The sequence below is a fragment of the Electrona antarctica genome (genome assembly GCF_951216825.1).
Source record: "Electrona antarctica genome assembly, contig: scaffold_86, whole genome shotgun sequence".
Lineage (NCBI taxonomy): Eukaryota > Metazoa > Chordata > Actinopteri > Myctophiformes > Myctophidae > Electrona > Electrona antarctica.
The window spans coordinates 217,552-244,782 of NW_027637549.1; the positions used below are offsets into that span (position 1 = coordinate 217,552).

Consider the following 27,231-nt stretch of genomic DNA (forward strand, 5'->3'; position numbering starts at 1 on the left):
TGATCGTCCTGTCCAGACAGGCTGTTTTCTTGTTGACTTTGTGTTTGTTTTGGATTAAATTCAAATCCTTTAATTGACATTAAAGTGAATCCACTACAATGTGTGAGGAGGTTGAAGCCACCAAGCAGGTACTGGAATTATGACCAAATATAATAATTCATCTGTATTTATTTGTTACTCTAATGATAGATAGATGTGTGTCTTAGTGTTGGTTAGCATGCATGCTAACAGGCTAACCACACTGCGTGTGTGTGTGTGTGTGTGTGTGTGTGTGTGTGTGTGTGTGCGCGCGCGTGTGTGTTTGCGTGCGTGCGTGCGTGTGTGTGCGTACGTGCGTGTGTGTGTGCGCCGTGACTCGTCTTGATTTTGTTATGATTTGACTGAAATCGCTTTAGCAGAGAGACAGATGAAGCAGGGACCCCTTAGCTGAGAGAGAGATGAAGCAGGGACCCCCTTAGCTGAGAGAGATGACGCAGGGACCCCCTTAGCTGAGACAGATGAAGCAGGGACCCCCTTAGCTGAGAGAGATGAAGCAGGGACCCCCTTAGCTGAGAGATGAAGCAGGGACCCCCTTAGCTTAGCTGCAGTTTGCAACAATATATTTATGAAGCTATGTCCAGTTTTGAGTGTTCGGACAAACATTGTCCGAACACGAACATTAAATGCCATTGATAATGAATGGCCAGTTTTTGAAGACAAAACTAAGGATGCAAATTGTAGCTGAGACAGATGAAGCCAGGGACCCCCTTAGCTGAGAGAGAGATGAAGCAGGGACCCCCTTAGCTGAGACAGATGAAGCCAGGGACCCCCTTAGCTGAGAGAGAGATGAAGCAGGGACCCCCTTAGCTGAGACAGATGAAGCAGGGACCCCTTAGCTGAGAGAGATGACGCAGGGACCCCCTTAGCTGAGAGAGAGATGAAGCAGGGACCCCCTTAGCTGAGACAGATGAAGCCAGGGACCCCCTTAGCTGAGAGAGAGATGAAGCAGGGACCCCTTAGCTGAGACAGATGAAGCAGGGACCCCCTTAGCTGAGACAGATGAAGCAGGGACCCCCTTAGCTGAGAGAGAGATGAAGCAGGGACCCCCTTAGCTGAGAGAGAGATGAAGCAGGGACCCCCTTAGCTGAGAGAGAGATGAAGCAGGGACCCCCTTAGCTGAGAGACAGATGAAGCAGGGACCCCCTTAGCTGAGAGAGATGAAGCAGGGACCCCCTTAGCTGAGAGACAGATGAAGCAGGGACCCCCTTAGCTGAGAGAGATGAAGCAGGGACCCCCTTAGCTGAGAGAGAGATGAAGCAGGGACCCCCTTAGCTGAGAGAGATAAAGCAGGGACCCCCTTAGCTGAGAGAGAGATGAAGCAGGGACCCCTTAGCTGAGAGAGATGAAGCAGGGACCCCCTTAGCTGAGAGAGAGATGAAGCAGGGACCCCCTTAGCTGAGAGAGATATGAAGCAGGGACCCCCTTAGCTGAGAGAGAGATGAAGCAGGGACCCCCTTAGCTGAGACAGATGAAGCAGGGACCCCCTTAGCTGAGAGAGATGAAGCAGGGACCCCTTAGCTGAGAGAGAGATGAAGCAGGGACCCCCTTAGCTGAGAGAGAGATGAAGCAGGGACCCCCTTAGCTGAGAGAGAGATGAAGCAGGGACCCCCTTAGCTGAGACAGATGAAGCAGGGACCCCCTTAGCTGAGACAGATGAAGCAGGGACCCCCTTAGCTGAGAGAGAGATGAAGCAGGGACCCCTTAGCTGAGAGAGAGATGAAGCAGGGACCCCCTTAGCTGAGAGAGATGAAGCAGGGACCCCCTTAGCTGAGACAGATGAAGCAGGGACCCCCTTAGCTGAGAGAGAGATGAAGCAGGGACCCCTTAGCTGAGAGAGAGATGAAGCAGGGACCCCCTTAGCTGAGAGAGAGATGAAGCAGGGACCCCCTTAGCTGAGAGAGATGAAGCAGGGACCCCCTTAGCTTAGCTGCAGTTTGCAACAATATATTTATGAAGCTATGTCCAGTTTTGAGTGTTCGGACAAACATTGTCCGAACACGAACATTAAATGCCATTGATAATGAATGGCCAGTTTTTTAAGACAAAACTGAGGATGCAAATTGTGACTGATATTTTCATGAATTTGTACCACATAAGGTGACTAAAAACTGTTATATGTGAATACACCATAGACAACCTATGCACAAAATGTCCAAGTGTCATCATTCTTGAAGTATCATGTGACGTGTCAAACTAGGGGGCTTTCATGATTCTGAATCCATTCCAAGCATTCGTTTTGCACAAAAAACACTCCTTGGGCTAAGAACGGCCATAGCCGTCATCACAAAATGTGTTTTTCGTGCAAAACAAATGCATGGAATGGATTCAGAATCATGAAAAAACCCTAGTTTTTACACACATCACATGCTACTTAAAGCATAAGACATTTAGAACATTTTGCCTTCTCTTTTTTCATTTTTTTTTTTGTTTTGTTGCTTTTGCCTTTATTTTATATTTTTTTATAGAGAGATAGACAGTAGGCTGACAGGAAATGGGGAGAGAGATGGGGGGGGGGGGGGGGTGACATGCAGTAAAGGCCGTCGGGTTCGGGAGTCGAACCCGCGGCACACTGCCAGACTGGACTACCGGCCAAGGTGCCTGGACCGCTGAGCCACAGCCCAGGCCAACATTTTGCCTTCAATAGCCTTCTGTAGGTTGTTAACCCATTTTGGAATGAGGTCGATTAAAAAAAATCTGAAAAACCTGTTTCTATATCCCTGGACTAATTGGCCCCTGGACTAATTGGCCCCAGGACTAATTGGCCCCTGGACTAATTGGACTAATTGGCCGGGATGAGATGATGTATGAGGATTTGTGATGATAAGATCGCCCCTCAGACCCTCACTTCACATGGGTGTGATTCATTTTTTAATGGGATGAATCTAGAGTTGCAATACCCTCCATTGACATCCTATTGGTCCACCAATACCCTCCATAGACATCCTATTGGTCCACCAATACCCTCCATTGTAGGGCTGACCCAAAAAAATCGATTAATCGACGTTCGTTCGATAAGCACGGGAATCGATCTTGAAATAAAAAATCGATTATTCTATTTAAAAAAAAAGCGTCCCATTTTGGTCCCATGCTTGCGCCTCGCAGCGCCTCGCAGCGCCTCGCAACGCCTCGCAGCGCCTCGCAGCGCCTCGCAACGCCTCGCAACGCCTCGCAACGCCTCGCAGCGCCTCGCAACGCCTCGCAGCGCCTCGCAACGCCTCGCAGCGCCTCGCAACGCCTCGCAGCGCCTCGCAACGCCTCGCAGCGCCTCGCAACGCCTCGCAGCGCCTCGCAGCGCCTCGCAACGCCTCGCAGCGCCTCGCAGCGCCTCGCAACGCCTCGCAACGCCTCGCAGCGCCTCGCAGCGCCTCGCAGAGCCTCGCAGCGCCTCGCAGAGCCTCGCAACGCCTCGCAGCGCCTCGCAGAGCCTCGCAACGCCTCGCAGCGCCTCGCAACGCCTCGCAACGCCTCGCAGCGCCTCGCAGCGCCTCGCAGCGCCTCGCAGCGCCTCGCAACGCCTCGCAGCGCCTCGCAGCGCCTCGCAACGCCTCGCAGCGCCTCGCAACGCCTCGCAGCGCCTCGCAACGCCTCGCAGCGCCTCGCAACGCCTCGCAGCGCCTCGCAGCGCCTCGCAGCGCCTCGCAGCGCCTCGCAACGCCTCGCAGCGCCTCGCAACGTCCTCTTTCCCCCGTGTTAAGAAAGGAAGTCAACTGAACAAGTGCAGCTGCAGTCCCAGGAAAAATAAATCAAAAGTGTGGTTGCATTTTAAAATACCGTATTTGAATAAAGGTTGTACACGAGAGTGAAAATAACCGCCGGGAAAATCCCTAATTGAGAGAGTGTAGGCAAGCCACCACAGCTCAGTGGACATTAAATATAGGCTACCATGTTTGATAAAAGTCATATAAAAACATTACTTACACCCACATGAAAATATAAACTTCACAGATTATAGATCACTTGGAATTATAACAATCTGTTGAGGATTGCCTGAATATGCCACTAGTGAAATCTCAACGTTTATCGATGTGCCATTGCGCTGAGGAGGAGTGAGGACCTTGCGGTGTTTTACCTATACTGTACTTGTGAGGACCTGCTTGGATTCACATGGTGAGTGCAGAATAGCTATACCACTTTGAATTAAAACAATCGTTGTGCATAGGCTGAGTATCAGTGACGACGACTACGTGGGGGCTGCGGGGCTCGAGCCCCCTTGATGATTTTAGGGGATTTCTAGTTTTTCTACAATTCGCGCAATTCTCGTCTTGCATTGTGTATACAATCGCGCCGCTCTAACCATCCAAGTCTGGCACCTTAACACGTCTGTTTTTCTCACTGTCCGGGGCGGGGGTGGTGGACCGCGTTGCCTGTCCCTTGTACACATGCAGATCAGGCATTGAAATGCTAATCTGGGTGCTTAACCTGCCAGGTATGTGTGTGAGGAGCTGATCACAGTCACAGATAGAGGGAAAGTGTTATATTTGGCCTATTATTTATGCTATATATTATTGACCGCGTCTGTGTCTCACAGTCACAGACATTGCGCACACGAGGGAGAGGGAGAGGAGCGAGAGAGGGATGTGTGTGACGCAGCGTGTTAAAAAATAAATAGGCTACTCATTTTTGTGTTCTGTTTCACCTTATTGCTGCGTGACCATCACAGGGAAAAGCAACAAGGGGTTTAGAAGCGAAAAAGTCCGTTGTGGAGAAAAGGAACTATAGCCTACTATGCACTCCTCACACAGTGATTAGACTACTAATGAGTGACAGGTGATGCCACTTTTGGAGCGTGGGCACGGCCCCCTTGAGGATTATGAAAACTATTCGTCCCTGCTTAGTATAATGGCACGAATGAAACTTTTTCTTGTCTGAAGACTGACCTGTAACATCACTGTGAACTCCCATGATGCAGCACAGACTGACCTGTAACATCACTGTGAACTCCCATGCAGCACAGACTGACCTGTAACATCACTGTGAACTCCCATGCAGCACAGACTGACCTGTAACATCACTGTGAACTCCCATGCAGCACAGACTGACCTGTAACATCACTGTGAACTCCCAGGCAGCAGCAGACTGACCTGTAACATCACTGTGAACTCCCTTTTTTTTTTATAATTATTTTTTTTATTGGGTGGTTGAGTGGTTACATACATTCTTGAATACATATCAATAGTACATTTTCATAAGGAATGATCTTAGTCAAGGAGGTAACAGGAAATGGTTTACATGACATTAGAGTTTTTTAAACATTTTGTATTTCATTAATTTTATGGCTTCATCCACCCAATGGTTTTTTCATTTTATTTTCATTCACACCTCATTCTTACTAAAGCCGCATGTGCGCACACACACGCGCGCGCGCACACACGCACGCACGCACGCACGCACGCACGCACGCACGCACGCACGCACGCACGCACGCACGCACGCACACACACACACACACACACACACACACACACACACACACACACACACACACACACACACACACACACACACACACACACACACACACACACACACACACACACACACACACACACACACACACACACACACACACACACACACACACACCCTACCTGCCCTGCCCTGCCCTATACACACACATGAGGGAGATGCGGGAAGAAACAAAGGGGGAGCAACACAAAACATCACACACACACACACTCATACAGGTTCCTTAGGTTGTCCAGCACAGGTTGACTCAGCGGCTCCATTCCTCCTACAACGCCTCATAAATTGGGCTCCACAGAGAGTTAAATTGGTTTTCTTTATGACTGTCCTCCGACATTGTCTTCTCAATATTTAAATAATATTTCATTAGTGATTTCCAATCTTGAAGGGAGGGTGCTTCTTTATTTTTCCAGTTTTGCAACAGCAGTTTTTTATATACTAAACATGAAAAGAGAATTTGCCTGCTTATTGGGCATCTGGTTTCCTCAATATTTTGGAAGATACAGATCTTAGGTGAAAGCACGACTGCACATTTACAATTTATATTTAAAAAACTCTCCATTTTCTCCCAGATCTTTCTAACTTTCTCGCAGTACCAGAAGGCGTGTATAAGGGAATCTCTTTGTGTGCAACACTTTAAGCATCTATCAGAGGATGTGGGATCGAACTTATTTATCTTATCTCTAGTATAGTACATTCTTGTCATTACTTTATACTGAATTAGTCTTAGATTTTCGTTTGTGGTAGTTTTATATGTACGTTGTAAGCATCCCTTCCATTTATATTTAGCATCATCTATTTGAAGATCTTCATTCCATTTATTATATATATTTTGTAGCAGTTCGTCACTATTCTCTGCATTGCTTAGGATGTTATATACAGCACCTATAAGTGGTCTCTTTTTATCCCTTTTTTTAATCACGTCGCTTAATTTAGTTGGAATTTTTTCCCCAAGATCCAAATTTTCTATTACCCAGTTTTTCAACTGCAGATACTTAAAAACATCCCTATTGTTTAATTTGTGTTTGTCTTTTAATTCCTGAAAGGAACATAATTGATTATTTTGTATAATGTCTGATAACTTCTGAATTCCACCATTAATCCATGTTTCCCAGTTCAGTTGAGCGTTTTGAATTGTTATTGATGGGTTATTCCAAATTTGTATATGTTTAGGGATTCCTATATCGTGACCTACTATTTTTTTCATATTTTTCCAAGCGTTAACAGTGCTATTAATAATAAAGTTTGACGTTTTAATTCTTTTCTTGGGGAAAAGGGCTAAGAGTAAACTATGTGGTTGTAACTGGTGGTTTTCAATGTCTATCCACGGTTCCTCATTTGTGTTATTAATTATGTTATAGATATAGAACATTTGACTTGTATTATGATAGAGTTCCATATTAGGAAGATTTAGACCTCCCTCCTCTCGAGGGTATTGCAGCAGTTTCCTCTTTATTCTATTTGATTTATTAGACCAAATGAAGGATGTAATAAGTGAATTCACGCTTTTAAAAAAGGATTTGGGCGGTGTAATAGATATAGTCTGAAATATATATAAAAATTTAGGCAACCACATCATCTTAAAGAGATTTATTCTGCCCATAAGGTTGATGTTCAAGTCAGACCACCTTTCCAAATCTTCTTTCAGTCCTTTAACTAATGGGATAAAATTATCTTTATACAGCTGTAGTTTGTTTGCACTCATATAGCAACCTAGGTACTTGATATTACTCTTTTTTACTTTAAATTGTCTAAATTCGTCCAAATCGGTTTCCCCTTTATTTATTACCAGCAATTCAGTTTTTCCTTCGTTCATCTTGTAACCTGATATTTTTGAAAATGTTTTCATAATTTCTAATATGTGTGGCATATCCCGGTTTACATTACTTAGGTAGAGCAATAAATCATCTGCAAACAAGCTCAGTTTATATTGGTTTTTACCAATGCTAATACCCATTATTTGTTCGGACTGTCTAATTTTTTGGGCCAAGGGCTCAATTGCTAAGGCGAACAGGGAAGGCGATAGGGGGCAGCCTTGAGCTGATCCTCTGCTCAAGGGAAAGGGGTCGGATAAAATTCCATTAGTGTATACTTGTGCCTTTGGTGATTTATAGATTGTTTTTACCATGTTTATGAATTTTAATGGGAAGTCATACACCTCTAAGACTTTGTACAAGTATGACCATTCTAGACGGTCAAAGGCTTTTTCCGCATCGACGGCCATTAGCGTTAACTCTTTATTATGCTTCTTAGCGTATTGTATTAAGGATAAGCAAGTTCTGGTGTTCGTTTTCAAGTCTCTATTTTGAATAAATCCTGTTTGATTGTGATGAATTATACTTGGTAGAACCTGAGCTAATCTGTTATTCATTACCTTTGTAATTATTTTTTTATCACAGTTAATTAAACTAATTGGTCTAAAGTCAGAAGGACTTACGCATTCTCTTCCAGGTTTCGGTAATACCGAGATAGTAGCTAAATACATCGTTTGAGGAAGCGAGTGTTTTGTTTGAGCAGAATTTATAACTTCCATAAAGAGGGGGTTTATACTTGACCAGAATGTAGAATAGAATTCTATTGGGAGGCCATCCATTCCAGGAGCTTTTTTGGGGGGAGATTGTTTTATTGCCGATTTAATTTCTTCATAAGAGAAGTCCTTATTAAAATTGTCTTTTTGCTCTGCTGATAGTTTTTTCAATTCTAGTGAGTTTAAGAAGGGGAGCGGGTCCTGATCTTTTATTTCCGATGTGTATAGGTTTTCATAGAATGATTTAAATTCATTGTTAATTAACTGGTTGTTTCTATTAACCAAGTCTGTTGTTTTGTTTTTTAAAGATATAGGTTGTCTCTTCAACACCTTTTTAACCAATGATGCTAAATGTTTGCCTGATTTATTAACCGAAATATAGTTAAGTTTGTTGGAGTTATGTCGAAAATCATTAGCCTTTTTAGTTAATAAGCTATCCAATTTTAACTTAACTTCCTGTAGTTCAGATAATGTTTTCCTATCAAAGTGTGTCTTGTGTTTTTTCTCTAAGCTACTAATATGTTCCCTCAGTTTATTTATTTCCTTGTTCAATTCAGCTTTCTTTTTTGCGGCATACCCTAACATTATTCCTCTTATATATGCTTTAAATGCATCCCATATGACCTCAATTTCAGGCCTGTCTTGAGGGTCTTCTACATGTACATTCGTTTGGATAAATATCTCTATGTGTTTTTTAATGTGCATCAAAAATTCGTTATCTGTTAAATATTTCCTATTCATTCTCCACATCCTCTGAGAAAGAGCATTTTGTTTTGGGGTCATGACACATGAGACTGTAGCGTGGTCTGATATAATGATGTTGTTAATTTTACTTGATAGTACATTGTCCAGGCCTTGCTGTGATACAAATATATAATCTAATCGACTGTAACTATTTTGAGGATGTGAGAAGTATGTGTAGTCTATTGTATTGGGATGTAAAATTCTCCATACGTCTTGTAGTTCATTATCTGAGAGAAATTTCACAAGTTTGTTTGGTGGGTTGATTTTCCTGGTTTTAGTTGAGCTGTCATTAGAGCTAAAGATATTGTTCAAATCTGACCCCATTATAATCACCCCTGTTGGTGTGTTATCTAATATAGTTTGAATTTTACCCAGGAAAGACATATCTGAGTTGGGAGGGTTATAGACATTTATGAGAGTGTAGCGTTCACCGAATATTTCACATTTCACTATTAGATACCTGCCGTGGATATCCTTGTGTTGAGAAATCAACTTAAATGGTATCCTCTTGTTAATTAATATTCCCACCCCCCTACTCCTAGATGTAAAAACAGCTTCAAATGCCTCCCCTACCCATTGCCTCTTTAAATATTCCATTTGTCCTACTTTAAAGTGAAGTTCCTGTAAAAAGACAATGTCGGAGGACAGTTTTCCCAAATGATGTAGGACTTTCTGTTTTTTTGTGCCTTCCTGAAGACCATTTACATTCCATGTTACTATTTGAAAGGACACTGGAATAGTTTTTACAGGGTTTTGATTAGCCATGGATGTTCTATGTCCTATAATAAGTAGAGGCTCGATTAGAGGTAGAGCCGCCGGGATCAAACCCGCTATGAACCCAGGAACCTGACACACAGGGGGAACACAACACACACTCAAACACACAGACATTTACCCCCACGAACGCTGACCTGCCCCACCCCCCACCCACCCCTTCCCTATATTTTAGACACATGCTTTGTTAGAGCTATAAACCCCCACTCTTTGGCGTGCAGAACAATTTACTGAAATAAGCACTCATACAGACTCATTCATACCTCCTTGTTTTAGGTCCACAACCTTTCTATTCACATTCCTGAAGGTTCTCCTCCTCATGCAAATGTATCGACCATTCATGTTCATGTTTACACTTCCTCCGACCCAGGACAAAAATAACTAAGCCTCACATTTCAAACCCCTCATTTGCAAATTAAATAAGTTGTACATCATATGGTTCTTAGTGACAGGAGGGGGATAGTGGCATTTGATTATTTGAAACTTAATTTGTCTTCGAGGCACAGTTAAAGTAATACATAAATAGAAATGAAATGTAGAAATTAAATAATTAAATAGTGGGGGAGAGAGAAAATAATAATAATAAGTATACATACATACATACATACATACATACCCACAATACTTGAGGGCTATTTCTCCCCACTAGTTCTACTTATACCTCGCTAGTCTATAGGTTAGAGGGAAAGAGCAATGAATTTGTGATTCAATATATGCTTCCATATTATCACTCTCACCCTCCTCCTCCATTAAATAAATGTGGTGTTGCCTATTCGCAACATAACATAATCGTGCATAACCCAGACAAAAATAATAAAAAAAAGAAGAGATTAATCATTAATATTATACTCTAGATTTATTACGTAATGCTCTAACTGAATACAACCAAATACAATTGGATCAGGTTTAATTTTCCATCTTAATGCAACCTATAATAAGTTAAAGAAAAAGAGAAGAAAGGAGAAAAAATAAGGAGGGGAAGAGTCTGAAGGGTGACAGCGACAGGGGAAGAGGAGACAGACAGGCAGAGAGGGAGAAAGAGAAGGTGAGAAGAGAAGCCCATTTCCGAACCCCCCCCCCCCCCCCTCCCGACGTTTTCAACCCCACGCCTCCGCCCCCAGCACCCCCCCCCCCAACCGTGTTAGGTCCATTCAACAAGTTTCATAGAGAAAAAAAAAAAAGAAAAAGAGCAGCGCCGAGGAGCGGCTCTGCTACTAGTCCGTATGGTGCGCTAATCAGTCCATAGTTCCATAGTGTGCAGTAATATGAATGTTTGATTGTCCACTTATTCCGTTACTGCAATTATCAGTTATTTTGTCTTCAAATATCGCTACTTTTGGGCCATCCTTAAACGTCAGACTCGGGCTTGGTGGCATAATAAGATTAAAGTCTTAGTTGAATCATATAGAGTGTGTAGTCTCTTACCCGCCGTTTATCGCCTCATCTGTCCTTGTAGGTTTGATGGTCGGTCATTTAAATAGAAGTTTAATGGATGGGTATTTCCCTTTCAACTCGCATTTGGCCTCGTCTAGCGTTTTGAAGCTCACAGTGATGTCCTCGTCCTCCACGTATAGCGTTGCTGGGTGTTTTATGTAGGTCTTAATATTCAGTTGATGAAGTTGTTCTCTTAATGGCCAGTACTCCGCTTTCTTCATCCGCAACTGTGCGGACGTGTCCTGCACAATTTTGAGATCACAACCTTCCAGACTTTCTCTTGTCTGTTTCCATATTAGCTGCTTCTTCTGGAAGTGGTGGAGTTTAAATATAATGGCCCGGGGACGTGTTGCCTTGTCCTTAACTGGACCAACGCGATGAGCTCTCTCAAAATCATCTTCCTTGAGCTCAAGATTCCATTTTTCCGCGAGGGTTTTAACCAAGTAGGAAATCATTGGCATATCACTTTCTTCCCCTTCACCTGCATTCAGGAGTCTTAGGTTGTTCTGACGGTGTCTATTTTCAAGCTGATCAATATACTCATTTGCATGTCGTAACTTCTTCTCCAGCTCGTAGACCCGCTTCTCTTGCGAGTTTAGCCTCACTCCTTGTTCGTGTACATCAGCCATAATGCTCTCAGTTTTTGTATCAAGTGTGTCCACTCGCCCGACAACAGTGTTCAACAGGGTGTTAGTTGAGGCGTTTAGTTCCAGCAACTTGTCCAATTTCGAATCCAATTCATCGAACCTGGCGTTGTAATTGCCTGTTCCAGCCCCCTGGCTTGGCTGCGTCTTTGTTTGGTTTCTGGTTGTAGTTGCCATCATATGTTCACTCTTGTGGGTCGTTGTCTTCAGTAATTTTTATCCCACACACAACCTACTTTGATTCTTGTTGTTTGTCGTGGGGGTAGAGGATATAATTAGAACTTTTAAGTGACTTTTTAATACATTGTTCTACACGCCGTCTAGAGCCCCTAGCCCTTCCGACTTCTTACGCCGCGCATGCGTCCTGTGAACTCCCATGCAGCAGCAGACTGACCTGTAACATCACTGTGAACTCCCATGCAGCAGCAGACTGACCTGTAACATCACTGTGAACTCCCAGGCAGCAGCAGACTGACCTGTAACATCACTGTGAACTCCCAGGCAGCAGCACAGACTGACCTGTAACATCACTGTGAACTCCCATGCAGCAGACTGACCTGTAACATCACTGTGAACTCCCAGGCAGCAGCAGACTGACCTGTAACATCACTGTGAACTCCCATGATGCAGCAGCAGACTGACCTGTAACATCACTGTGAACTCCCAGGCAGCAGCACAGACTGACCTGTAACATCACTGTGAACTCCCAGGCAGCACAGACTGACCTGTAACATCACTGTGAACTCCCATGCAGCAGCAGACTGACCTGTAACATCACTGTGAACTCCCATGCAGCAGCAGACTGACCTGTAACATCACTGTGAACTCCCATGCAGCAGCAGACTGACCTGTAACATCACTGTGAACTCCCAGGCAGCAGCACAGACTGACCTGTAACATCACTGTGAACTCCCAGGCAGCAGCACAGACTGACCTGTAACATCACTGTGAACTCCCATGCAGCAGCAGACTGACCTGTAACATCACTGTGAACTCCCAGGCAGCAGCACAGACTGACCTGTAACATCACTGTGAACTCCCATGCAGCAGACTGACCTGTAACATCACTGTGAACTCCCATGCAGCACAGACTGTCCTGTAACATCACTGTGAACTCCCATGATGCAGCACAGACTGACCTGTAACATCACTGTGAACTCCCATGCAGCACAGACTGACCTGTAACATCACTGTGAACTCCCATGATGCAGCACAGACTGACCTGTAACATCACTGTGAACTCCCATGCAGCACAGACTGACCTGTAACATCACTGTGAACTCCCATGCAGCACAGACTGACCTGTAACATCACTGTGAACTCCCAGGCAGCAGCAGACTGACCTGTAACATCACTGTGAACTCCCAGGCAGCAGCACAGACTGACCTGTAACATCACTGTGAACTCCCAGGCAGCAGACTGACCTGTAACATCACTGTGAACTCCCAGGCAGCAGCACAGACTGACCTGTAACATCACTGTGAACTCCCAGGCAGCAGACTGACCTGTAACATCACTGTGAACTCCCAGGCAGCAGACTGACCTGTAACATCACTGTGAACTCCCATGCAGCAGCAGACTGACCTGTAACATCACTGTGAACTCCCAGGCAGCAGACTGACCTGTAACATCACTGTGAACTCCCAGGCAGCAGCAGCAGACTGACCTGTAACATCACTGTGAACTCCCATGCAGCAGACTGACCTGTAACATCACTGTGAACTCCCAGGCAGCAGACTGACCTGTAACATCACTGTGAACTCCCATGCAGCACAGACTGACCTGTAACATCACTGTGAACTCCCAGGCAGCAGACTGACCTGTAACATCACTGTGAACTCCCATGCAACACAGACTGACCTGTAACATCACTGTGAACTCCCATGCAGCACAGACTGACCTGTAACATCACTGTGAACTCCCATGCAGCAGCAGACTGACCTGTAACATCACTGTGAACTCCCAGGCAGCAGACTGACCTGTAACATCACTGTGAACTCCCAGGCAGCAGCAGACTGACCTGTAACATCACTGTGAACTCCCATGCAGCACAGACTGACCTGTAACATCACTGTGAACTCCCAGGCAGCAGACTGACCTGTAACATCACTGTGAACTCCCAGGCAGCAGCAGACTGACCTGTAACATCACTGTGAACTCCCATGCAACACAGACTGACCTGTAACATCACTGTGAACTCCCAGGCAGCACAGACTGACCTGTAACATCACTGTGAACTCCCAGGCAGCAGACTGACCTGTAACATCACTGTGAACTCCCAGGCAGCAGCAGACTGACCTGTAACATCACTGTGAACTCCCATGCAGCAGCACAGACTGACCTGTAACATCACTGTGAACTCCCATGCAGCAGACTGACCTGTAACATCACTGTGAACTCCCATGCAGCACAGACTGACCTGTAACATCACTGTGAACTCCCAGGCAGCAGACTGACCTGTAACATCACTGTGAACTCCCATGCAGCAGACTGACCTGTAACATCACTGTGAACTCCCATGCAGCAGACTGACCTGTAACATCACTGTGAACTCCCTGTGCAGCACAGACTGACCTGTAACATCACTGTGAACTCCCATGCAGCAGCAGACTGACCTGTAACATCACTGTGAACTCCCATGCAGCAGACTGACCTGTAACATCACTGTGAACTCCCATGCAGCAGACTGACCTGTAACATCACTGTGAACTCCCAGGCAGCACAGACTGACCTGTAACATCACTGTGAACTCCCAGGCAGCACAGACTGACCTGTAACCTGTAACAGAGCAGCTCCGACAGACCCAGACCAAATCTCTACTGAAAACACACCTTTTCTCTTTGGCATTTAATTGCACCTGATCGTATTATTTTAATTATGTAGCCTACTATTTGGCTGTGTTTTTTTTTTAATTATGTTCTTTTTGTCTGTGCGCCTGTAGGCCTACATCACTTTGGTCAGCTTATATTGTTTTAAATGTGCTATATAAATAAAGTTTGATCTCTTTTTAAAGTTGACTAATTATGGTTTACTTTCAACCATAAACCATAATATGATTGACAAACCTTGGATTCTAATTCTTCAAAGACCAACAGCGCATGCAGCATGACTATGAGGTAACTTAACTATGTGGGATTTCTCCATCGGCATCGCATCGCTTTTTCCCATGCGCACACTCGCATTAACTTTATGATCAATCAAATCAACCGTGGTTGATTTTATTTCTGACAAGTGTCAGGCTTGAAGAGTTCATTCATGTTACCGTTCGTTTACAATATTGACAGAGGAGTTTGGATTATATATCTTTTCATTTGATGGAGAGGTAGGCTAATGCCTGTTTCAGGCGCTGTTTAATTGTTAAATAAAATGGAAATGGGTGTATTTTGGTGTATTTTCAACAGGAAATGGATGACAACATGGTGATCAGCCCAGAGAGAGTGGAGGAGGCCAAGCTGAAATCTCGCTACCCCAACCTGGCAACCTACCCCAACCTGGCAACCAAGCCTGCAGGCTCAGACCTGCTGCGCAAGAGGCTGCAGAAAGGAGTGAGTTGCACGCACAGTCGCATTCTCGCACGCACAATAAACTAACCCATTTGGACTTGACGATTCTTTACAAAAAAAATGTTCTAAATCATGACAGTTTTCTGAAAACTATTTCATGTCAAGGACCCCAAAAATTATATGTAATTGGCCGCCGACCCCCATCTGAAAATATGTTGTTCCAGGGACCCCCAGAAGCAACCATATGAGTTAAAAACGATCACTCTGAAAGAATATAGGTATATCCAAAGATTTTTGCCACGTTTTTGTGGCACAAATCTGCAGATCTACAAGCTTGTACGTGCTACGAGCGAGATGGGGGTCGGCGGCCAATTACATATAATTCTGGGGGTCCTTGACATGAAAATGTCTGAGAACCACTGACATAGAAACATGAGGTTTAACCCTGTGAGAACCACTGACATAGAAACATGAGGTTTAACCCTGTGAGAACCACTGACATAGAAACATGAGGTTTTAACCCTGTGAGAACCACTGACATAGAAACATGAGGTTTTAACCCTGTGAGAACCACTGACATAGAAACATGAGGTTTTAACCCTGTGAGAACCACTGATATAGAAACACAAGGTTTAACCCTGTGAGAACCACTGACATAGAAACATGAGGGTTTAACCCTGTGAGAACCACTGACATAGAAACATGAGGTTTTAACCCTGTGAGAACCACTGATATAGAAACATGATGTTTTAACCCTGTGAGAACCACTGATATAGAAACATGTGGTTTAACCCTGTGAGAACCACTGACATAGAAACACAAGGTTTAACCCTGTGAGAACCACTGACATAGAAACATAGGGTTTAACCCTGTGAGAACCACTGACATAGAAACATGAGGTTTTAACCCTGTGAGAACCACTGATATAGAAACATGAGGTTTTAACCCTGAGAACCACTGACATAGAAACATGAGGGTTTAACCCTGTGAGAACCACTGATATAGAAACATGAGGTTTTAACCCTGTGAGAACCACTGACATAGAAACATGAGGGTTTAACCCTGTGAGAACCACTGATATAGAAACATCAGGTCTAAATGTGGGGATTAGATCCCGTCCTGAATGAACTAAATTAACTCCAGGTGTTATTTCTCCTCCAACAGCCAAAGTACTTTGACTCAGGTGTTATTTAAAGTACTTTGACTCAGGTGTTATTTAAGGTACTTTGACTCAGGTGTTATTTAAGGTACTTTGACTCAGGTGTTATTTAAGGTACTTTGACTCGGATGTTATTTAAGGTACTTTGACTCAGGTGTTATTTAAAGTACTTTGACTCAGGTGTTATTTAAGGTACTTTGACTCCGGTGTTATTTAAAGTACTTTGACTCAGGTGTTATTTAAGGTACTTTGACTCAGGTGTTATTTAAAGTACTTTGACTCAGGTGTTTTTTAAGGTACTTTGACTCAGGTGTTATTTAAGGTACTTTGACTCAGGTGTTATTTAAGGTACTTTGACTCAGGTGTTATTTAAGGTACTTTGACTCAGGTGTTATTTAAAGTACTTTGACTCAGGTGTTATTTAAAGTACTTTGACTCAGGTGTTATTTAAAGTACTTTGACTCAGGTGTTATTTAAAGTACTTTGACTCAGGTGTTATTTAAAGTACTTTGACTCAGGTGTTATTTAAGGTACTTTGACTCAGGTGTTATTTAAAGTACTTTGACTCAGATGTTATTTAAGGTACTTTGACTCAGGTGTTATTTAAGGTACTTTGACTCAGGTGTTATTTAAGGTACTTTGACTCAGGTGTTATTTAAAGTACTTTGACGCAGGTGTTATTTAAGGTACTTTGACTCAGGTGTTATTTAAAGTACTTTGACTCAGGTGTTATTTAAGGTACTTTGACTCAGGTGTTATTTAAGGTACTTTGACTCAGGTGTTATTTAAAGTACTTTGACTCAGGTGTTATTTAAGGTACTTTGACTCAGGTGTTATTTAAAGTACTTTGACTCAGATGTTATTTAAGGTACTTTGACTCAGGTGTTATTTAAAGTACTTTGACTCAGGTGTTATTTAAGGTACTTTGACTCAGGTGTTATTTAAAGTACTTTGACTCAGGTGTTATTTAAGGTACTTTGACTCAGGTGTTATGTAAAGTACTTTGACTCAGGTGTTATTTAAGGTACTTTGACTCAGGTGTTATTTAAAGTACTTTGACTCAGGTGTTATTTAAGGTACTTTGACTCAGGTGTTATTTAAGGTACTTTGACTCAGGTGTTATTTAAAGTACTTTGACGCAGGTGTTATTTAAGGTACTTTGACTCAGGTGTTATTTAAGGTACTTTGACTCAGGTGTTATTTAAAGTACTTTGACTCAGGTGTTATTTAAGGTACTTTGACTCAGGTGTTATTTAAAGTACTTTGACTCAGGTGTTATTTAAGGTACTTTGACTCAGGTGTTATTTAAGGTACTTTGACTCAGGTGTTATTTAAGGTATTTTGACTCAGGTGTTATTTAAGGTACTTTGACTCAGGTGTTATTTAAGGTACTTTGACTCAGGTGTTATTTAAGGTACTTTGACTCAGGTGTTATTTAAGGTACTTTGACTCAGGTGTTATTTAAGGTACTTTGACTCAGGTGTTATTTAAGGTACTTTGACTCAGGTGTTATTTAAGGTACTTTGACTCAGGTGTTATTTAAGGTATTTTGACTCAGGTGTTATTTAAGGTACTTTGACTCAGGTGTTATTTAAGGTACTTTGACTCAGGTGTTATTTAAGGTACTTTGACTCAGGTGTTATTTAAAGTACTTTGACGCAGGTGTTATTTAAGGTACTTTGACTCAGGTGTTATTTAAGGTACTTTGACTCAGGTGTTATTTAAGGTACTTTGACTCAGGTGTTATTTAAGGTACTTTGACTCAGGTGTTATTTAAAGTACTTTGACGCAGGTGTTATTTAAGGTACTTTGACTCAGGTGTTATTTAAGGTACTTTGACTCAGGTGTTATTTAAGGTACTTTGACTCAGGTGTTATTTAAAGTACTTTGACTCAGGTGTTATTTAAGGTACTTTGACTCAGGTGTTATTTAAAGTACTTTGACTCAGGTGTTATTTAAGGTACTTTGACTCAGGTGTTATTTAAAGTACTTTGACTCAGGTGTTATTTAAGGTACTTTGACTCAGGTGTTATTTAAAGTACTTTGACTCAGGTGTTATTTAAGGTACTTTGACTCAGGTGTTATTTAAAGTACTTTGACTCAGGTGTTATTTAAGGTACTTTGACTCAGGTGTTATTTAAAGTACTTTGACTCAGGTGTTATTTAAGGTACTTTGACTCAGGTGTTATTTAAGGTACTTTGACTCAGGTGTTATTTAAGGTATTTTGACTCAGGTGTTATTTAAGGTACTTTGACTCAGGTGTTATTTAAAGTACTTTGACTCAGGTGTTATTTAAGGTACTTTGACTCAGGTGTTATTTAAAGTACTTTGACTCAGGTGTTATTTAAAGTACTTTGACTCAGGTGTTATTTAAAGTACTTTGACTCAGGTGTTATTTAAGGTACTTTGACTCAGGTGTTATTTAAGGTACTTTGACTCAGGTGTTATTTAAGGTATTTTGACTCAGGTGTTATTTAAGGTACTTTGACTCAGGTGTTATTTAAGGTACTTTGACTCAGGTGTTATTTAAGGTACTTTGACTCAGGTGTTATTTAAGGTACTTTGACTCAGGTGTTATTTAAGGTACTTTGACTCAGGTGTTATTTAAGGTACTTTGACTCCGGTGTTATTTAAGGTATTTTGACTCAGGTGTTATTTAAAGTACTTTGACTCAGGTGTTATTTAAGGTACTTTGACTCAGGTGTTATTTAAAGTACTTTGACTCAGGTGTTATTTAAGGTACTTTGACTCAGGTGTTATTTAAAGTACTTTGACTCAGGTGTTATTTAAGGTACTTTGACTCAGGTGTTATTTAAAGTACTTTGACTCAGGTGTTTTTTAAGGTACTTTGACTCAGGTGTTATTTAAGGTACTTTGACTCAGGTGTTATTTAAGGTACTTTGACTCAGGTGTTATTTAAGGTACTTTGACTCAGGTGTTATTTAAAGTACTTTGACTCAGGTGTTATTTAAAGTACTTTGACTCAGGTGTTATTTAAAGTACTTTGACTCAGGTGTTATTTAAGGTACTTTGACTCAGGTGTTATTTAAAGTACTTTGACTCAGATGTTATTTAAGGTACTTTGACTCAGGTGTTATTTAAGGTACTTTGACTCAGGTGTTATTTAAGGTACTTTGACTCAGGTGTTATTTAAAGTACTTTGACGCAGGTGTTATTTAAGGTACTTTGACTCAGGTGTTATTTAAAGTACTTTGACTCAGGTGTTATTTAAGGTACTTTGACTCAGGTGTTATTTAAGGTACTTTGACTCAGGTGTTATTTAAAGTACTTTGACTCAGGTGTTATTTAAGGTACTTTGACTCAGGTGTTATTTAAAGTACTTTGACTCAGATGTTATTTAAGGTACTTTGACTCAGGTGTTATTTAAAGTACTTTGACTCAGGTGTTATTTAAGGTACTTTGACTCAGGTGTTATTTAAAGTACTTTGACTCAGGTGTTATTTAAGGTACTTTGACTCAGGTGTTATGTAAAGTACTTTGACTCAGGTGTTATTTAAGGTACTTTGACTCAGGTGTTATTTAAAGTACTTTGACTCAGGTGTTATTTAAGGTACTTTGACTCAGGTGTTATTTAAGGTACTTTGACTCAGGTGTTATTTAAAGTACTTTGACGCAGGTGTTATTTAAGGTACTTTGACTCAGGTGTTATTTAAGGTACTTTGACTCAGGTGTTATTTAAAGTACTTTGACTCAGGTGTTATTTAAGGTACTTTGACTCAGGTGTTATTTAAAGTACTTTGACTCAGGTGTTATTTAAGGTACTTTGACTCAGGTGTTATTTAAGGTACTTTGACTCAGGTGTTATTTAAGGTATTTTGACTCAGGTGTTATTTAAGGTACTTTGACTCAGGTGTTATTTAAGGTACTTTGACTCAGGTGTTATTTAAGGTACTTTGACTCAGGTGTTATTTAAGGTACTTTGACTCAGGTGTTATTTAAGGTACTTTGACTCAGGTGTTATTTAAGGTACTTTGACTCAGGTGTTATTTAAGGTACTTTGACTCAGGTGTTATTTAAGGTACTTTGACTCAGGTGTTATTTAAGGTACTTTGACTCAGGTGTTATTTAAGGTACTTTGACTCAGGTGTTATTTAAGGTACTTTGACTCAGGTGTTATTTAAGGTACTTTGACTCAGGTGTTATTTAAGGTACTTTGACGCAGGTGTTATTTAAGGTACTTTGACTCAGGTGTTATTTAAGGTACTTTGACTCAGGTGTTATTTAAAGTACTTTGACTCAGGTGTTATTTAAGGTACTTTGACTCAGGTGTTATTTAAGGTACTTTGACTCAGGTGTTATTTAAAGTACTTTGACGCAGGTGTTATTTAAGGTACTTTGACTCAGGTGTTATTTAAGGTACTTTGACTCAGGTGTTATTTAAAGTACTTTGACTCAGGTGTTATTTAAGGTACTTTGACTCAGGTGTTATTTAAAGTACTTTGACTCAGGTGTTATTTAAGGTACTTTGACTCAGGTGTTATTTAAGGTACTTTGACTCAGGTGTTATTTAAGGTACTTTGACTCAGGTGTTATTTAAGGTACTTTGACTCAGGTGTTATTTAAGGTACTTTGACTCAGGTGTTATTTAAGGTATTTTGACTCAGGTGTTATTTAAGGTACTTTGACTCAGGTGTTATTTAAGGTACTTTGACTCAGGTGTTATTTAAGGTACTTTGACTCAGGTGTTATTTAAAGTACTTTGACGCAGGTGTTATTTAAGGTACTTTGACTCAGGTGTTATTTAAGGTACTTTGACTCAGGTGTTATTTAAGGTACTTTGACTCAGGTGTTATTTAAGGTACTTTGACTCAGGTGTTATTTAAAGTACTTTGACGCAGGTGTTATTTAAGGTACTTTGACTCAGGTGTTATTTAAGGTACTTTGACTCAGGTGTTATTTAAGGTACTTTGACTCAGGTGTTATTTAAAGTACTTTGACTCAGGTGTTATTTAAGGTACTTTGACTCAGGTGTTATTTAAAGTACTTTGACTCAGGTGTTATTTAAGGTACTTTGACTCAGGTGTTATTTAAGGTACTTTGACTCAGGTGTTATTTAAAGTACTTTGACTCAGGTGTTTTTTAAGGTACTTTGACTCAGGTGTTATTTAAGGTACTTTGACTCAGGTGTTATTTAAGGTACTTTGACTCAGGTGTTATTTAAGGTACTTTGACTCAGGTGTTATTTAAAGTACTTTGACTCAGGTGTTATTTAAAGTACTTTGACTCAGGTGTTATTTAAAGTACTTTGACTCAGGTGTTATTTAAGTTACTTTGACTCAGGTGTTATTTAAAGTACTTTGACTCAGATGTTATTTAAGGTACTTTGACTCAGGTGTTATTTAAGGTACTTTGACTCAGGTGTTATTTAAGGTACTTTGACTCAGGTGTTATTTAAAGTACTTTGACGCAGGTGTTATTTAAGGTACTTTGACTCAGGTGTTATTTAAAGTACTTTGACTCAGGTGTTATTTAAGGTACTTTGACTCAGGTGTTATTTAAGGTACTTTGACTCAGGTGTTATTTAAAGTACTTTGACTCAGGTGTTATTTAAGGTACTTTGACTCAGGTGTTATTTAAAGTACTTTGACTCAGATGTTATTTAAGGTACTTTGACTCAGGTGTTATTTAAAGTACTTTGACTCAGGTGTTATTTAAGGTACTTTGACTCAGGTGTTATTTAAAGTACTTTGACTCAGGTGTTATTTAAGGTACTTTGACTCAGGTGTTATGTAAAGTACTTTGACTCAGGTGTTATTTAAGGTACTTTGACTCAGGTGTTATTTAAAGTACTTTGACTCAGGTGTTATTTAAGGTACTTTGACTCAGGTGTTATTTAAGGTACTTTGACTCAGGTGTTATTTAAAGTACTTTGACGCAGGTGTTATTTAAGGTACTTTGACTCAGGTGTTATTTAAGGTACTTTGACTCAGGTGTTATTTAAAGTACTTTGACTCAGGTGTTATTTAAGGTACTTTGACTCAGGTGTTATTTAAAGTACTTTGACTCAGGTGTTATTTAAAGTACTTTGACTCAGGTGTTATTTAAGGTACTTTGACTCAGGTGTTATTTAAAGTACTTTGACTCAGGTGTTATTTAAGGTACTTTGACTCAGGTGTTATTTAAGGTACTTTGACTCAGGTGTTATTTAAGGTACTTTGACTCAGGTGTTATTTAAGGTACTTTGACTCAGGTGTTATTTAAGGTACTTTGACTCAGGTGTTATTTAAGGTACTTTGACTCAGGTGTTATTTAAGGTACTTTGACTCAGGTGTTATTTAAGGTATTTTGACTCAGGTGTTATTTAAGGTACTTTGACTCAGGTGTTATTTAAGGTACTTTGACTCAGGTGTTATTTAAGGTACTTTGACTCAGGTGTTATTTAAGGTACTTTGACTCAGGTGTTATTTAAAGTACTTTGACGCAGGTGTTATTTAAGGTACTTTGACTCAGGTGTTATTTAAGGTACTTTGACTCAGGTGTTATTTAAGGTACTTTGACTCAGGTGTTATTTAAGGTACTTTGACTCAGGTGTTATTTAAAGTACTTTGACTCAGGTGTTATTTAAGGTACTTTGACTCAGGTGTTATTTAAGGTACTTTGACTCAGGTGTTATTTAAAGTACTTTGACTCAGGTGTTTTTTAAGGTACTTTGACTCAGGTGTTATTTAAGGTACTTTGACTCAGGTGTTATTTAAGGTACTTTGACTCAGGTGTTATTTAAGGTACTTTGACTCAGGTGTTATTTAAAGTACTTTGACTCAGGTGTTATTTAAAGTACTTTGACTCAGGTGTTATTTAAAGTACTTTGACTCAGGTGTTATTTAAGGTACTTTGACTCAGGTGTTATTTAAAGTACTTTGACTCAGATGTTATTTAAGGTACTTTGACTCAGGTGTTATTTAAGGTACTTTGACTCAGGTGTTATTTAAGGTACTTTGACTCAGGTGTTATTTAAAGTACTTTGACGCAGGTGTTATTTAAGGTACTTTGACTCAGGTGTTATTTAAAGTACTTTGACTCAGGTGTTATTTAAGGTACTTTGACTCAGGTGTTATTTAAGGTACTTTGACTCAGGTGTTATTTAAAGTACTTTGACTCAGGTGTTATTTAAGGTACTTTGACTCAGGTGTTATTTAAAGTACTTTGACTCAGATGTTATTTAAGGTACTTTGACTCAGGTGTTATTTAAAGTACTTTGACTCAGGTGTTATTTAAGGTACTTTGACTCAGGTGTTATGTAAAGTACTTTGACTCAGGTGTTATTTAAGGTACTTTGACTCAGGTGTTATTTAAAGTACTTTGACTCAGGTGTTATTTAAGGTACTTTGACTCAGGTGTTATTTAAGGTACTTTGACTCAGGTGTTATTTAAAGTACTTTGACTCAGGTGTTATTTAAGGTACTTTGACTCAGGTGTTATTTAAGGTACTTTGACTCAGGTGTTATTTAAAGTACTTTGACGCAGGTGTTATTTAAGGTACTTTGACTCAGGTGTTATTTAAGGTACTTTGACTCAGGTGTTATTTAAGGTACTTTGACTCAGGTGTTATTTAAGGTACTTTGACTCAGGTGTTATTTAAAGTACTTTGACGCAGGTGTTATTTAAGGTACTTTGACTCAGGTGTTATTTAAGGTACTTTGACTCAGGTGTTATTTAAGGTACTTTGACTCAGGTGTTATTTAAAGTACTTTGACTCAGGTGTTATTTAAGGTACTTTGACTCAGGTGTTATTTAAAGTACTTTGACTCAGGTGTTATTTAAGGTACTTTGACTCAGGTGTTATTTAAGGTACTTTGACTCAGGTGTTATTTAAAGTACTTTGACTCAGGTGTTTTTTAAGGTACTTTGACTCAGGTGTTATTTAAGGTACTTTGACTCAGGTGTTATTTAAGGTACTTTGACTCAGGTGTTATTTAAGGTACTTTGACTCAGGTGTTATTTAAAGTACTTTGACTCAGGTGTTATTTAAAGTACTTTGACTCAGGTGTTATTTAAAGTACTTTGACTCAGGTGTTATTTAAGGTACTTTGACTCAGGTGTTATTTAAAGTACTTTGACTCAGATGTTATTTAAGGTACTTTGACTCAGGTGTTATTTAAGGTACTTTGACTCAGGTGTTATTTAAGGTACTTTGACTCAGGTGTTATTTAAAGTACTTTGACGCAGGTGTTATTTAAGGTACTTTGACTCAGGTGTTATTTAAAGTACTTTGACTCAGGTGTTATTTAAGGTACTTTGACTCAGGTGTTATTTAAGGTACTTTGACTCAGGTGTTATTTAAAGTACTTTGACTCAGGTGTTATTTAAGGTACTTTGACTCAGGTGTTATTTAAAGTACTTTGACTCAGATGTTATTTAAGGTACTTTGACTCAGGTGTTATTTAAAGTACTTTGACTCAGGTGTTATTTAAGGTACTTTGACTCAGGTGTTATTTAAAGTACTTTGACTCAGGTGTTATTTAAGGTACTTTGACTCAGGTGTTATGTAAAGTACTTTGACTCAGGTGTTATTTAAGGTACTTTGACTCAGGTGTTATTTAAAGTACTTTGACTCAGGTGTTATTTAAGGTACTTTGACTCAGGTGTTATTTAAGGTACTTTGACTCAGGTGTTATTTAAAGTACTTTGACGCAGGTGTTATTTAAGGTACTTTGACTCAGGTGTTATTTAAGGTACTTTGACTCAGGTGTTATTTAAAGTACTTTGACTCAGGTGTTATTTAAGGTACTTTGACTCAGGTGTTATTTAAAGTACTTTGACTCAGGTGTTATTTAAAGTACTTTGACTCAGGTGTTATTTAAGGTACTTTGACTCAGGTGTTATTTAAAGTACTTTGACTCAGGTGTTATTTAAGGTACTTTGACTCAGGTGTTATTTAAGGTACTTTGACTCAGGTGTTATTTAAGGTACTTTGACTCAGGTGTTATTTAAGGTACTTTGACTCAGGTGTTATTTAAGGTACTTTGACTCAGGTGTTATTTAAGGTACTTTGACTCAGGTGTTATTTAAGGTATTTTGACTCAGGTGTTATTTAAGGTATTTTGACTCAGGTGTTATTTAAGGTACTTTGACTCAGGTGTTATTTAAGGTACTTTGACTCAGGTGTTATTTAAGGTACTTTGACTCAGGTGTTATTTAAAGTACTTTGACGCAGGTGTTATTTAAGGTACTTTGACTCAGGTGTTATTTAAGGTACTTTGACTCAGGTGTTATTTAAGGTACTTTGACTCAGGTGTTATTTAAGGTACTTTGACTCAGGTGTTATTTAAAGTACTTTGACGCAGGTGTTATTTAAGGTACTTTGACTCAGGTGTTATTTAAGGTACTTTGACTCAGGTGTTATTTAAGGTACTTTGACTCAGGTGTTATTTAAAGTACTTTGACTCAGGTGTTATTTAAGGTACTTTGACTCAGGTGTTATTTAAAGTACTTTGACTCAGGTGTTATTTAAGGTACTTTGACTCAGGTGTTATTTAAAGTACTTTGACTCAGGTGTTATTTAAGGTACTTTGACTCAGGTGTTATTTAAAGTACTTTGACTCAGGTGTTATTTAAGGTACTTTGACTCAGGTGTTATTTAAAGTACTTTGACTCAGGTGTTATTTAAGGTACTTTGACTCAGGTGTTATTTAAAGTACTTTGACTCAGGTGTTATTTAAGGTACTTTGACTCAGGTGTTATTTAAGGTACTTTGACTCAGGTGTTATTTAAGGTATTTTGACTCAGGTGTTATTTAAGGTACTTTGACTCAGGTGTTATTTAAAGTACTTTGACTCAGGTGTTATTTAAGGTACTTTGACTCAGGTGTTATTTAAAGTACTTTGACTCAGGTGTTATTTAAAGTACTTTGACTCAGGTGTTATTTAAAGTACTTTGACTCAGGTGTTATTTAAGGTACTTTGACTCAGGTGTTATTTAAGGTACTTTGACTCAGGTGTTATTTAAGGTATTTTGACTCAGGTGTTATTTAAGGTACTTTGACTCAGGTGTTATTTAAGGTACTTTGACTCAGGTGTTATTTAAGGTACTTTGACTCAGGTGTTATTTAAGGTACTTTGACTCAGGTGTTATTTAAGGTACTTTGACTCAGGTGTTATTTAAGGTACTTTGACTCCGGTGTTATTTAAGGTATTTTGACTCAGGTGTTATTTAAAGTACTTTGACTCAGGTGTTATTTAAGGTACTTTGACTCAGGTGTTATTTAAGGTACTTTGACTCAGGTGTTATTTAAGGTACTTTGACTCAGGTGTTATTTAAAGTACTTTGACTCAGGTGTTATTTAAAGTACTTTGACTCAGGTGTTATTTCTCCTCCAACAGCCAAAGTACTTTGACTCGGGTGACTACAACATGGCGAAGGCCAAGATGAAGAGCAAGCAGCTCCTCCCCAGCATGCTGCCTCCGTCAGCGGCCGAGAAGACCCCCGAGGTGACGGGAGACCACATCCCTACGCCCCAAGACCTGCCCCAGAGGAAACCCTCCATCGTGGCCTCCAAGCTGGCCACGATGGAGGGCTAGGAGCCCCAAGACCTGCCCCAGAGGAAACCCTCCATCGTGGCCTCCAAGCTGGCTACGATGGAGGGCTAGGAGCCCCAAGACCTGCCCCAGAGGAAACCCTCCATCGTGGCCTCCAAGCTGGCCACGATGGAGGGCTAGGAGCCCCAAGACCTGCCCCAGAGGAAACCCTCCATCGTGGCCTCCAAGCTGGCTACGATGGAGGGCTAGGAGCCCCAAGACCTGCCCCAGAGGAAACCCTCCATCGTGGCCTCCAAGCTGGCTACCCTGGAGGGCTAGTGGTGACCACCGACCCAGGACCTGCCCCAGAGACCTGGCCCCTAGGGACCCCACACCCCAGACCTCTATAGAGGCCTCGATAGAGGTCTAGAGACCCCACACCCCAGACCTCTAGAGGTCTAGAGACCC

The 27,231-nt window shown here is 40.6% G+C and overlaps 1 protein-coding gene across 1 annotated transcript; it reads left to right on the top strand.

Annotated features, from left to right (window-relative positions):
• Positions 1-27,231, top strand: LOC306918841 (cAMP-regulated phosphoprotein 19-A-like). The gene is made up of 3 exons (XM_079531696.1): positions 1-128; positions 15,027-15,170; positions 26,629-27,231. Exons 1-3 carry the CDS (start codon positions 99-101, stop codon positions 26,824-26,826), a joined length of 372 nt encoding a protein of 123 aa, XP_079387822.1. The 5' UTR covers positions 1-98; the 3' UTR covers positions 26,827-27,231.

Coding starts and splice junctions, on each gene's coding strand:
- LOC306918841 (XM_079531696.1), top strand. CDS start 99: ATGTGTGAGGAGGTTGAAGCCACCAAGCAG. Junction 129..15,026: donor AGGTTGAAGCCACCAAGCAG/GTACTGGAATTA, acceptor TATTTTCAACAG/GAAATGGATGACAACATGGT. Junction 15,171..26,628: donor GCAAGAGGCTGCAGAAAGGA/GTGAGTTGCACG, acceptor CTCCTCCAACAG/CCAAAGTACTTTGACTCGGG.